This window comes from Mytilus edulis, chromosome 14 (assembly GCF_963676685.1).
Source record: "Mytilus edulis chromosome 14, xbMytEdul2.2, whole genome shotgun sequence".
Taxonomy (NCBI): Eukaryota; Metazoa; Mollusca; class Bivalvia; order Mytilida; family Mytilidae; genus Mytilus; species Mytilus edulis.
This window is the reverse complement of record NC_092357.1, coordinates 588,284-602,803: the sequence shown is the minus strand read 5'-3', so window position 1 is coordinate 602,803 and position 14,520 is coordinate 588,284. Positions and strand designations below refer to the sequence as shown.

General features: G+C 34.1%; 1 protein-coding gene across 8 annotated transcripts in view; it reads left to right on the top strand.

Moving 5' to 3' along the window:
* Nucleotides 1–14,270, top strand: part of LOC139503097 (titin homolog) — a 73,439-nt gene extending 59,169 nt beyond the window's left edge. For 4 of the 8 annotated variants that reach the window (XM_071292795.1, XM_071292793.1, XM_071292790.1 and 1 more), the window contains 2 exons: nucleotides 532–1,223; nucleotides 8,227–13,598. In XM_071292795.1, the coding sequence (XP_071148896.1) occupies nucleotides 606–1,223; nucleotides 8,227–13,389 (5,781 nt within the window). In that variant the 5' untranslated portion in view covers nucleotides 532–605 and the 3' untranslated portion in view covers nucleotides 13,390–13,598. Of the gene's footprint in view, nucleotides 1–531; nucleotides 1,224–8,226 lie in introns of all 8 variants that reach the window. The other 4 variants (XM_071292797.1, XM_071292791.1, XM_071292794.1 and 1 more) reach the window with 2 other exon arrangements.
* Nucleotides 14,271–14,520: the final 250 nt, after the last annotated feature.

The window sequence follows — 14,520 nt, the reverse complement described above, 5'->3', positions numbered from 1 at the left end:
AGAGCTGTACTAAGCACACAAAAGAACAAATCAAAAGTACAAAAGAAAAAAGTATCATTATGAAAATTATAATATTGACCTATTAGAGTAAACAACTTAACTACAGGTCACTGTATGGCCTTCAACAATGAGCAAAAGCCCATTGTCTCTTATAAACACTGATTGCATTATACAATGCACTAACATTTGTCTGAACAATTAGTCAGGATTAATTTCAATGAAGATAAGTATTGGTACCAGTTTATATGAAGAAAAAAAGAAGATGTGGTATGATTGCCAATTAGACATCTCGTCACAAGACATCAAATGACACAGAAATTAGTAACTATAGGTCACCATACAACCTTCAACAATTAGTAAAACCCTAACCGCATAATCAACTATAAAAGACCCTGAAATGACAAATCTAAAACAAGTCAATGAGAAACTAACAGATGGATTTATGTACAAAATGTATGAATGAAAAACAAATATGATATACAGCAACATATGAATCAATATATAATGTCTACTTTGTTTCTGATTTTTCAGATATCCACCGTTCTGAGCCATCTTTAAACGAGTCTGTAAATATTACAGGAACAGACACTCCTGATGATGTCATCATGGCAGACAGACGACCTCAGAGGGTGGGTCGCAACGACAATAAAAACCAGGTGACGCAGGACGCTAAAAGGAGGTCTAGGAGTGAGGGTAGATCAAAGGGACGTAACTCTAGTAACAAAAAAGATGGGAACAGTTCAAAGGGAAGGAGTGGAAGTTATAGCAAGGAACCAGTTGATCAGCAGAGCAGGCATTCATTGTATAATGAGCCTCAATCTGATGAAGGGGGTTTCCCAGACATTAAAACAAGTTCAAGTGATTCGGAAGAAACGCTTCAGAAAAAATGGATAAGAAATCCTAATATGGTTAAACAGGCTGGGAAAAAGGAAAAAAGAAAATCACTCGGAAATAATTTAGAAAACGGGTATCATGGAAGACCAAATTACCTTGACCTTCAGGGAAATAAGGAAAATGTTGATCGGGGCTCACAAAAGGATAAATTTAAAAGATTGGAAGAAATGAGGAATAAACGGGTTGACCTAATGGTGACCTCAGATGAAGAACTAAATTCCCCAGAATTCAGGATTTCCAGATTACGTCAGCGAGCATTACAAGGAGCTAAATTATCATCAAAACTGCCGGAGAGACTGGATGAATTTGATTTACAAAAAATTCATTTGGTGAGTAGGACTTTATACATAAGAAGGTTAAATGGAATCTATATCATGAGTTTAGTAAGATGTGGGGTATGTGTTAATGAGACAGCAATCTAACAACATCATAAAACTAAAGTCACTAATGGTAAAATAGATATGTAAAAATATGAAGATGTTTAAAATTGTATATGAGACAACTCTTCACCAGAGACTAAATGACATAGATTTAAATAACTAAATACATTTAGATCATTGTATAAGCCTTCAGTAACGATTATAACTCATATTTATATTAAGCTGTAAAAGACTCATATTTGACACAATGTGATACAATTGAGGCTTGTATAGGGTATATTGGGATACGGGATATTTGCCATTTTAATTTTAGGGATATGGGATATTTGTCCTAAAAGTAAATGGGATATGGGATATTGATGCATTTATAAGGATATTGAACTTTTAACATGAAAAAAAAATATGTGGAATTTGAAAGTCAAGTACAGAAATATTTACATCTCACTTGATAGTCCTTGATAAAATTGCCCAAAGAAGTTTAATATTAAAGGTCATTTTAGTGCTTTGTTGATTTTAATTGAGTTTATGGTCGTTTTATTTAAAAGTCATCCAAACCCAAGCGAAAAGTATTGATCTATTTTCGATATTTATATGCTCATGTGTACTGATAATTTTAAAAGTATTTGTTTTGCTTTCCATACCTCGTTCCTTATTGTTAATTTTCCTTTTTTAGATGGTGATGTTCCTTTGGCACTATCTTACGGTGTTTGTATATCACAACTCCTCCGCTTTGCCCGTGTTTGTTGTAACGTTTTGGATTTTAATGAACGAAATATATGTATTACAAAAATGTACTGGTAAATTATTAAGTCGTGGATTTCGTTACCACAAATCACTTAAAATCTTTACTAAATTCTAGATTTGGTTTTGAAGTTTGGTTCTACCTGTAGAAAACTTATTTCCAACGGGATAGCACATTCTCATTTTTACGGAGATGTTGTTTACCGTGCCATTGGATGCTGGATGTGTAATGATTGATAATTTAGTCTCAGATGCATTACTTTTTATTAGTTGTAATTGGCTTTGAACTAGCTGTCAGTAACTGCGAGTACTCTCAGATCTGTACTGAGTGTCTTTTTTTATGGGATGTACAAGTACTCGGTCACGTCCACTCTCTGTTTTTGTTAGATGTATTTCTATTTGTATCCATCTGATGAGTTAAGCCTTTTTCAAATGATTTGTATAGTTTGTTCTTATGTTGTACTGTTTCACCACTGTCCCAGGTTAAGGGGAGGGTTGGGATTCCGCTAACATGTTTAACCTCGCCACATTCTGTATGTATGTGCCTGTCCAAAGTCAGGAGTCTTTAATTCAGTGGTTGTCGTTTGTTGCTGCGTTACATATTTGTTTTTTGTTCATTTTTTTATACATAAATTAGGCCGTTTGTTTTCTCGTTTGAATTGTTCTACATTTGTCATTTCATGACCTTTTATAGCTAACTATGCGGTATGAGCTTTGTTCATTGTTGAAGGTCGTACGGTGACCTATAGTTGATAATTTCTGTGTCACATGGTCTCTTGGCAATTGGCAATCATACCACATCTTTTTTTTTTTTTTTATATTATATGCTCATATGCATTGATAATTTTCTTGAAATAATCATAGATTTTTGTTAGATGTGTCCATCTGATGAGTTAAGCCTTATTGTTGTCAATGTTTTTATTTGTTTTGATGCTTTATATGATTACAGAATATTTTCTAGTGTTTTACCTCTTGTTTTTTACGTGACGAGGATCTTCAGAGGTCTTCACGTTTCACAGATTGCTCTGTTTTGCCAGACAAGCTGGGGCCGAGGGACGTCAGAGCACGTCCCATATCAAAAAGTAGATATTTCGCCGTATAAACTATGTTAATAACGAATAATTACTAAATAATCAATGTAAATTAATATATTTTCTTTCTATTACTGGTGTTGTGAGGAAGGAAATTAAAAAAAAGTAACAAAAATATTGGGATCTATGTAATTCATAAATTTCAAGATCACAGAGTCAAATGTTGTGTTGTTTCTTTGCAAAACAAGGGCTGTGCAAATTTTGCCTGCTGTAAAAATATTGCAACAGTTAAAGTGTAATGTAGGTACATTAGCAGAAAGCTTTCCTGTGTTAAATTTTGAGTTATTGAACTTGCATGCTAAATATTCACTTTTTGTTTGATATGGACGTGCTCTGACGTCCCACAGTCTCAGCTTGTCTGGCAAAACAGCCGTTGGATGTCAGAGCAATCTCGGACAAGAGACAGGATTGAGTCCTTCTGTTCTTTCCAACATAGGTTAACGTGTAGGATGAAGTTTCTTATCAATGAAAGCATAATGCTATCAAAATGAAATTTTACAGTCATATGCATCACGGTTTGAACAATTAAAAAAAAAGTCTGAAATTAGACCCCTTACACTAAATTTATCGTTTAAGATCACATAAAAAGAGATTGTTATACAAGGTTCTACGATGGAACACTTCATCTTTTGAACATATATATTCTTATTTAACACTGGAAGTATGCACTGTAAATTTCCTTTAACACAGTTTGTTTTCCCAGTCAAAATTGTTGACATTGTGATGATGAGGGAAAAAATGGGCTTGGGAATGAATTTATAATGATTTTTTGGGATATTTCAAAATAGTTTTAGGGATATGGGATATTTGTAAAAAATATTTATTGGGATATTAGGGGTAAACATTATAGGGATACGGGATATTGGGATAAAAACTTAATGGGATATGGGATATTGATACCCCCCCTAAACAAGCCTCACAATTCAGACAACAAAGACAACAATCTGATTTAAACTTAAAAGTAAATTGATAAACAGCAACCAACAACAACCACTTAATTACGATTTCACTTTTTACTTCTGAGGTTTATTTTTAGCTGTCTTACTGACACTTAGGAGAGTTTAAAGTATTGTTGTAAGGGAGATAACTGCAGGTTTTTTTAAACTCTTAAAAACAGCAGAAATATAATTTCCCTTATATAAAAGATACCAAGCTATCACCAGTATTTTATATATTTGAATTCTGCTCTTTTCAAAATTCTGCTGCACCACAAATATGATTTTAACCATCTGTAAATTTTACAAAAAAATCTGAAAACTGAATTGATAACTAAATAAATGATATGCAAATTCTAACATACAATATGAACAAATGGAGATGTAGATAAAATGAGACAGCAACCAATCAAAACAAAGAAACAGAGTAGACATCTGTAAAAGTAAAATATAAAAAAGAAGATGTGATATGATTGCCAATGAGACAACTTGTCAAAAGAGAACAAATGACAGAAATTAATAACTATAGGTCAGCATACATCTTTCAACAATAAGCAAACCCATACCACTTATAGTCAGCTGTTGAAGGCCCCCAAATGACAAATGTAATGTAACGGAGGGGGTCGGTGACGACACCTTCCGGGACGTGTAGCGGCCAGTACTTCGCCCCTATTCGACCATTGGGATACCTGATATCAGATTATGGCTGAACAACAGACAATGAATCAAACGAAACTATATTTTATTCACAAATGTACAATAATTGCATGTATTAAACAAAGTCGGATATAAACAGGAGTCAGAAAACTTTCTAAACTGAAGTTAAAAAAATAGGGTAATTTCAAAGGTAAAATGAAAATGAGGTGTTCCCAGAGTTAGTCTTAAAAGTAAAGTAAACTGCTTCGCGTTGTGTTTTAAAGTAGTGAAATTTGCACCATAAAGGGGTGACTAACTCTGGCGAACTGCACCGAAGTGGTGGCTAACTTTAAACTCAAGTGAACTGATACAGTCCGGCGAGTATTTGGAGGCCTGTGCAAGGCCGACTCCGACTGAATATCAAATGATATTCTAAACTTGTCATTAAACAGGGTAACTTTAACTGAAACGGTACTGAAGAAAAGTTGAATAAATAAATATTCATAAAACATTATAAAAACATCGAAAGTTAAATACTAAAACAGTTAAATTAACAATCCTTACTTTTATCTAACTGTGTTTAAATAAGATTAAACTTAAAATAAACATTTAAATACTAAATAATTAATCTGTCCAAATTAAGGGGAATTAACCTAGTCAAATCAAGGCACATCTATTACATTCCTCCCCCCTTAGGACAAATATTAAAGAAATTAATATTTGGGAAAAAAATATTTAAAATAGATGTGTTGAAAACAATAAACAATATAAAACAATGCAAACAAAATGTCAATTAATGTCACAAAAATGTCAAACTAACACACGGCCAAACCATCGGGAAAGATCCACACGGTATAAACGTCCAGGAATAGGCGGTAAACACAGTTTATAAAGTACAATAATCCATAGCATATATATCCAACGGTTAATGGACACAGCATATGTACAGCATTCCACAAATAGTCCTTCAAACGGAAACGGAATGTAAATACGGCTAATCTGCATGGTTCAAGTTGTACCAGGTATAGTCCACCAATTGTTGATCTCACAGAATCACGTTTAACATGTGATTCCGGGTTCAAGATGATCAAACGTTGTACCAAAAGTAAGAAAGGTGTTCTCGATACAAGAACGGCTTACTATATCAGCTGGTTGTCTTCGCACATAAATTAACTGCCACTCAATAGATTTCTGCCATGACTGTAAAAGTCACAAAAGGAATACCATAACCCAATGAAACAAATTTAAAACAATAAAACTTGTTCAGAGAGGTTAAAAATCCAAATAAATGAGCAAACTCATAAATAAAACTATTCCAACAAGAAACTAAGCTACAATCTAAACAAACCAACATCTAAAGAAAACACAATCTAATCAAACAACGTTTTTGAGGGTGGTTTCGATAACAAAACCGGCTCATTAACGTGACCAAGAAAAACAACAAATCCAAAAACTTTGAAACCATACCTACTAAACAATTATATAAACTGACAAAATAAGTAAAAGACTAAATATATACAAATTATAACAAATAAAACATATTATATGAAAACTTTAACTGGCTTATCCTTCCAACAAGAAAAATCATCCATGCTAGAAATCAAATAATCAGATAAAGAACTATGCAAATCAGATGGAAATAAACTTTGAACTCTTTTGACAACTTTGCATGATTTTTTTACATTCTTATTACATGTATTAACTGAAATAGAAACTGGTTTTTCTGGTTCAACAACATGAACCGAATTGACACTTTTACAAACTTTATTGGGACAATAAGCTCTGATATGTCCAACTACCAAACAATTAAAACATTTTTTAACCTTTAACTTCCTATAAACAAGCTTCTTAAGAACTTTGACAATTTGATCAAAACCAGACTTCAAACAACTAAAATCTAAACTTTCTTCACTTTCCTTAATTTCACATTCAACAGGTTCAACTGTCAACTTAAAAGACTCAAACTCTGTAGCCAAAAATATAGCATCATCAAAAGTTGCAGGATGTTTAAAACGAACAAACTCTCCCATTTCCTTCTCTAATTTGTCAATGAAAATGTCCATACCATAAGGTTCCATACTATGGAAATTATCTGGATATGCACGATGGCATAAAAGTTTTAATCTATGTCCAAAATCAAACACAGATTCATCTGGCAAAATTGTACAATTTTTCAGTTGAAATTTATAAAAAAGTATCCTTTCCTTAGGATTAAAACGTTGCATTAACAACCTTTTCAGAAAACTGTAGCTTTGCAACTGAACAGGAGTAAGAAGACGTAAAATAGTTCGTGCTTCTTCTCTTAAATTTATTACTAACTGAAGAGCCATTTCAGAAAAATTCCAGTTATTCCAAAAACTAACTGCTTCAAATTGAATAAAATAATCTTGTACATTAGCACTAACACCGTCAAAAGTACAAGGTTTCTGTTCAAACTTTATCATTTTGAAAATCAAAAATTTAAATAATTTGAATATCAAAAGAAATTATAATCAAATAATGTCCAAACCAAAACCTTAGGGATCAGATATCCTGGTCACGGCACCATTTGTAACGGAGGGGGTCGGTGACGACACCTTCCGGGACGTGTAGCGGCCAGTACTTCGCCCCTATTCGACCATTGGGATACCTGATATCAGATTATGGCTGAACAACAGACAATGAATCAAACGAAACTATATTTTATTCACAAATGTACAATAATTGCATGTATTAAACAAAGTCAGATATAAACAGGAGTCAGAAAACTTTCTAAACTGAAGTTAAAAAAATAGGGTAATTTCAAAGGTAAAATGAAAATGAGGTGTTCCCAGAGTTAGTCTTAAAAGTAAAGTAAACTGCTTCGCGATGTGTTTTAAAGTAGTGAAATTTGCACCATAAAGGGGTGACTAACTCTGGCGAACTGCACCGAAGTGGTGGCTAACTTTAAACTCAAGTGAACTGATACAGTCCGGCGAGTATTTGGAGGCCTGTGCAAGGCGGACTCCGACTGAACATCAAATGATATTCTAAACTTGTCATTAAACAGGGTAACTTTAACTGAAACGGTACTGAAGAAAAGTTGAATAAATAAATATTCATAAAACATTATAAAAACATCGAAAGTTAAATACTAAAACAGTTAAATTAACAATCCTTACTTTTATCTAACTGTGTTTAAATAAGATTAAACTTAAAATAAACATTTAAATACTAAATAATTAATCTGTCCAAATTAAGGGGAATTAACCTAGTCAAATCAAGGCACATCTATTACAGTAAAACAATTCAGACAAGAAAAATTAAAAACCAAAACTCAAGGGCCCTATATTATTGGAACTGTAATATATTCTATTCTTTTAATATCTGATGGTGCAAACATACTGTTGAATATGGTAAATTTTAAAACTACTTTCAAAGTGTATATTTTCCTAATTAAGATGCATAAAACTTTAGTATTGGTGTTTTATCCTTTGTGTCAGGATTGTAGATTTATTTACAAAAATAAGTTCCATGCAAATATGTTTTAGTATATAGACACTTTTATTCAGTATTCATTTTATTTTGTAGGAAAGGCTAGCAGCCGACATTCATCAAAACAAAGAAAATGAATCTTCATCCACGTCAGAACAAATAACATTACGACCTATTGGTCCAGGTCAGGGCAGTTTTTCATCCCAGTTCATACAAGGCAATGTAAACAAACATTCAGCTGACACTAGATTCACTCAGGATCACCATAGTAACCAAAATATCAACATTCAGACTTCAAATAAAGTGGGTCAAGGACAAGGACCATATAGAAAAATACCGAAACAGGAATCAAACTTCTCTAATTATAATCCACAGCCGACCGATGTGAATTACTACCAAGGAAAGCCGCAGCCAATGACTTATTATCAAGGGAAACCAAACCAAGGACCTAATGGTGAATTCACATGGAATTTCAAAAATAATAATTTACAACAAAGTGGTTACTATGGAAACCAGGATAACAATAGTCATGTGAAATCTAGTTATAATGATTCTAAGCCATATCAAGAAATTCCTGTAAAAAAGTTGATTGAGAAAGGGAGAACTAAACGTAAATCTCATAGTGATGATTCACTCGATGAGTTGATCGAGTCAAACATTCAATATCTAGAAAGTGAAATGGAAAGTGGGAAATTGAAAAAGATTTCTGCTAGTCAACCGCGAATGTTTCCAACACAACAAAGTGATATATATAACAAGGTTGAAAAAAGAAGATCAACTTCTTTAGACAGTACAAAGGCACCACGAGAAAGTGCTTTTCAAAATGAAGTCAAATTACGACTACAAATACCTTCATCTAAAGAACAACAGTCTGATACTCATAGCATACAGTCAAGTCAGTACGATAGGTTATCATATAGTACGTCAGAATCTAGTACTCCGCCGACTACTTACACCTTACCGCCAAGTCAGGAATATATATTCCAAAATAGTGTACCGAAAGTTGAAAGAAAATTCCAATCTGCTTCTCATAGTCCTTATCTTCCAAGAAGATCAACAGCCGAACTTTCAAATGATATGTCGAAATCTGATAGTCAGTTAAATTGGGGAGAATCTGGGATGAATTATGCTAATACATTCAGAACACCCAACTATTTCCCTGAACAGAACCCCAATTACTATCCACCACAAAAGTTTCCGCAGTCAAATCAAATTCCTAATATAATGAGTCTCTCAGCATCAGCTGTAGAGGGGGGAATGTTTTCAGATGTGGACTATGATATTGAAGTGACAGACCGAATTAAAAAATGGGAAAAATTTATGAAAAAGAAAAGCACTCCTCCAACATCAACTGAATCTAAATCACCTGTTCCCTTGACAACCATTATGGAATCAGAAGGAGGCATACCTGATTCGTGGATGCCGAAAGCACCCCCTAATGTTGTATCTTCAATATCTGTTACAGTTACAAAATCTGTGGCTCATCAACCACAGCCACAGAGACAGACGGCTACAGCCCCTGTACAAATGGAACCTAAAGTACAGTCTGCAGAAACTAATGCTCATCGTTTGTTTAGGGTTGTCCAACAACCAAAAATAGAACAAGAAAATATGAGGACAACTTATGAACCGGTAAATATTCAAAAAAGAGCAAAAGTGATCAGAAGGTCAAGTTCAAAAGAGTCAGATGGAGACAAAGGTCAAGGTGATGTTATTGAAGAGAATACAACAAAAGTTTGGCCACCGACTCCAAAAAACATGGAGGTGGAAGAAGTGAAACAATCTCGTCTGTCAAGGTTTGAGGAGGAGTTGTCAGAGTTACAGGAAATTAAAAGTGAATCTGTGAGGGATCTCCGTAGAAAGTTTAATTCTGACGCTAGTGGTAATGAGAGCACTGACATTACAGAGAATACAACTCCGCTCATATCTACACCCTTACGACAGAGACGACAGTACAAATTTATGGGAAATACTGCTCCAAATATAGAGATACAAAATCCTGTTCAGGTCGAAAAAGTATCCTCTATAAAAATACAGAAATCTCAATCGTTACCAAGGACAAATATACACAGTTCATCACAAACTGGTACAAACTCTGATGTCTGGTCGCCTAAGCTCGAGAGTGGTCAGGGACCAGTTAGTATAGAACGTGTTAAAGCTAGAACATTACAAACTATACCGTTCCATGAAGATCCGTTCTGGAAACAGATAGAGCAAATGACAAGCTTTGATGATCTGATCGCTGCTCAGAATGTAGAAGGTACAGAAACATATGTTGTAAGAAATAGTCAAGCTTTCCAGTTTCCTGTACAAGAGTTCTCTCCCCCTGACAGATCACAAGAGTTGTCTCCACCTGTTAGTCAAACCCGCTCATGCACATCTTATGCTCCAACGATTGTAACTTCTACTCGACCTGTTCAAACATCTTCTACAACCATTCAACCGAAACCAAAAGTCTTTCATACTCCAACGATTCAACCACTCAAATTGGCAGTGGCTGCTAAAAGTAGCATTGAGGCTCTAGACGAGGTGCTTGATGATATACGATCTTCTTTACAAAAGAAAACACCAGCACCACAGAGAAATCAGGCCGTGGACACCTCTGCTTCTTCTTCCTCCATCCAATCGCCGAATGTGCCAAAAAATATCGTTAGAAATATTCCAATTGAAAAAATGAAGCAAAATAATATCCAAACAAATGCTGGTCAGAATGTCAGTCAGAAATATTTTGATCAACAGAGAAATCTAATGGCCACTCAGCAACAAAAGCAGACAAACAATCCTCAACAAAATGTCCAGTGGATTTATCCAACTTATCAACAAGTGGCTCATTCTCAAATGAAAAGTCAGCCTAACAAAGGTCAACAAGGGTTAAATCAGGTGCACTCAAGTTCACAGATACCAAATCAGATGCAACCAAGTTCACAGATACCAAATCAAATGCACACTAGTTCCCAGATACCAAATCAGATGCACCCAAGCCAGGTGCATCAGATACCATTTACTCAGAACACATCACATCCAAATTGGAAAGGGCAAAACATTTATCCGTCATCAAATCAACAGAATCAAAATATTAACCAATCAAATCAATTTAATCAAAATATTAACCAATCAAATCAAAATATGATGTTTTATCAAAATAATCAACAAATTCCAATTAATCCAGACATAACACAATTTCCTTATATAATAAACGGAAATTATCAGCTAGATCCATCAGTATTGAAAGAGAGGCTTATGAACACGGGGTTGGCATTTGACCAACAATCAGAAACGGATGATACTCGAAGTCAGAAATCTGTTGCGTCAAGTTTTGCTGAAACTGAAAAACAGTTCAACCAATCAATAGAAGATTTACAAAACTTGGCTCGTGATGTGGAAGATAAATTGTCGCAGATTAAATGTAAAATTGTGGACGCGGACGAAAATAGATTGGATTCCATTTTATCTGCACTCAGGAAATTTGCGCCAACAGAACCTATAAAAACTCCCCCTAATATCCATACCAAGGAAGAACAAGACCGACAAAGGGCCAAGTTAAATGAGGCATTGACTGAACTTGACAGGATATATTATGGTCTACATCTAGATGATCCAAAACTATCTGAACCAACAATGGACTCTATGAGTCACAGTCAGACTTTACCCTCCCACGGACAACATATACCCCCTGCACAGATGCGTAGAAATAAATCAGATTCTGGTTTTGGACATTTTCAAGAAGACTCTGCAGCACAGATTGATCATCAAACGCAGAGAGAATTTGATGACATCACAAAGTCATTTCAGACATTGTTAGACGAGGTTTCGAAAGATGAGACGCCATCTAAACCTTCCCAGCATGCAGCAGAGATTGAAACCACTATTGAGTCCTTTCTTGATGAATTTCGTAAAAATTCTGATAACACGGCTGATAAAAACATCAGTCAAAAGTTTGAGAGTAAATTGAAAGATGCTAAAATGGCTGCCAAGCCAAACACATGTCGTGATGTTCAAAAGTCGGAAGTGTTTACTGTTAGTTCAGGCTCTTTTTCAGCGTTAGTTGGTGTGAAAAATAAAAAGAATGAAAACAACCAACAAAAAACAAAATTTAGAAATACACAAACAAACACTGTATCAAATTATCATGGGCCTGTAACAGTAAAACCTAAGACTGCTAAAGATTTTGCTCAGAAATCAAAACCTGCTTCTGGATTTAAGCAGAAAGTGAAAACAACATCAAATTCTGAGCCAAAAGTTGTTAGTAGTACAGCAAATATTAAGTTAGTAAGTCCACAAAGGGAGATAAAAGTAATTAAGACAAGTGGCAGTGAGTCAGAGGACGTGTCTGATAGTCATATTGTACGTAAAGCTAAACGTAATGTCAATCTCCAACACAGGAAGTCAATGCCAGCGTGTATGATTCAACGTACAGTAGAAACACAGACACTTGAACCTTCGTCTCCTCCTGTAGCGGTCCTTCGTAAAAACTTTCAGTCTAAGGATAGACAATCGAGAGAAGGTTCAGAATCAAGTGAGAGCTCAGCAGAGTCGAGAAGAGCTCGTAGAAAGACAATAACAAAAGGAATAGCTCTACTCATGGAGTTCTTTAGTTCTAGTGAAGATGAGCGAAGAGAGAAGTCTAAACTGGATCACTCAACAAGTGCCCCTGACTTACGCTACATTGGTTGTGAGAAGATGACAAAATCTACAAGTGACAATGATAAATTTAAAAGTAAAGGTAAACATAGTAAACAAAAACATGGAACGAAAACAAAGAATCGGTCGTCGTATATTAAGTTTGACAATGTTGATGATAAAATAGATGACTTTTATGTAACTTCAACAACATCTGATGATAATGTGCAATCAACACATGGATCAAAACCTCCGAAGCATCCAAAACGTAAACAGTCTGCCACCAGTCCAGACAAAGTTGACGAAGATAAAATAGTTATAGAAGCTGAGGAAGGAAATCCATCAAATGTAGAACGTTTTAATAAAACGGATTGTGTCATTCGGAGAAAAAAACGTGAGGACAGTGAGGAACAAGAAAGACCTCACAGTTTTCATGAACTACTCGCAGCATTTGAACCAAATCCTTTAAAAATGAAGAAATTAAGGAAATGTTCCTCTGCAGAAGCCATGCTGCAAGATACTACGCCCATTAATAAAATATTTACATCTGATCCAGATTTAAGAAAGGACTCTGAATTCAATAGTGGTGAATCTGCTGGGGTGAAACTAGAACAGGAAGTGAAGGATACTGCTGTATGATAATTAAAGCATTCTGGGTTATATATATTTGAAATCATACAAAACAGTGCTGTGATTGGTTAAAAGCGTTTTTAAAGATTGATATTTAGCCAATTGTTTTAAGCTTTTTTTGTAATAGTCTACTCATTTTAAAAATATCTATATTTCTTTAGAATTGTATATGGTTAATAATTCTGTTATCAGGCTTGAATTGAAAAATTGTATTTCCCCTCCCCCCCCCCCCCCCCTCCCCAACCTTTTATACTTTAGAGTAGACCAGGCAGACAGGAAATACTTTTTTTTCTTTAGAAAATATATTGCAATAGGGGAGATAACTTTGAAAATCTTAATTTTATCCTCCATTCCAGTAATTCAGTACAATTTTTTTTTTAAACCAAACCATGTGGAGGGGAAGCAATCTAAATTTATAGTTTAGCCTTGTGTGCTCAAACAGTGTACATTAGTAGAGATGATTGAAAGGTTAAGGGATTGAGGTTAAAATTAAGATTTTCAAAGTTATCTCTCCTATTGCAATATATTTTATGGACTTTGAAAAACGGTTGAGGTTGATTCATAATAAGAATTGATGTATGTTAAACAAAATAACAAGAAATTGATAAAAATTTACAGTTTTAAAATATATCAAAATCTCCAAATTGAGTCACTAACTTTTTTTCTTAATTTTCATCTTTGATTAAAATCAAGTTTATCTGATTTGTAGAAATAGACTGATGTTATGTTTATTTTTATTTATTGTAAACCACAAAAACACAAACTTCTAACAGTTTTGAGGTTTGCTATCTTTTAAGATGCCTATCCTTTATCAAATGTTGGAATTACTATAAAGACCTCTGAAAAGGAATTTCAAAAATCATGCTAGAAGAATGAATCAGCCACTTTTTTTTTTAAAATTTCTATGTTTGATATCACTGTATAATTTTGTTGATCAGATCTGTAGAAATAGACTGATGTTATATTTATTTTTATGCTGTGATTAAGTCTATGGTGATATATTGGTGCTATCATATTATGTATAATGTATTTTTTCCTGAGCTTTTTACATTTTTTTTAAAATTCATTTATTAGTTTAAAGATAACAATGTATATCAGGATAACATGTATTTTAAGGATCTGTCTAGTTTATTGATTACA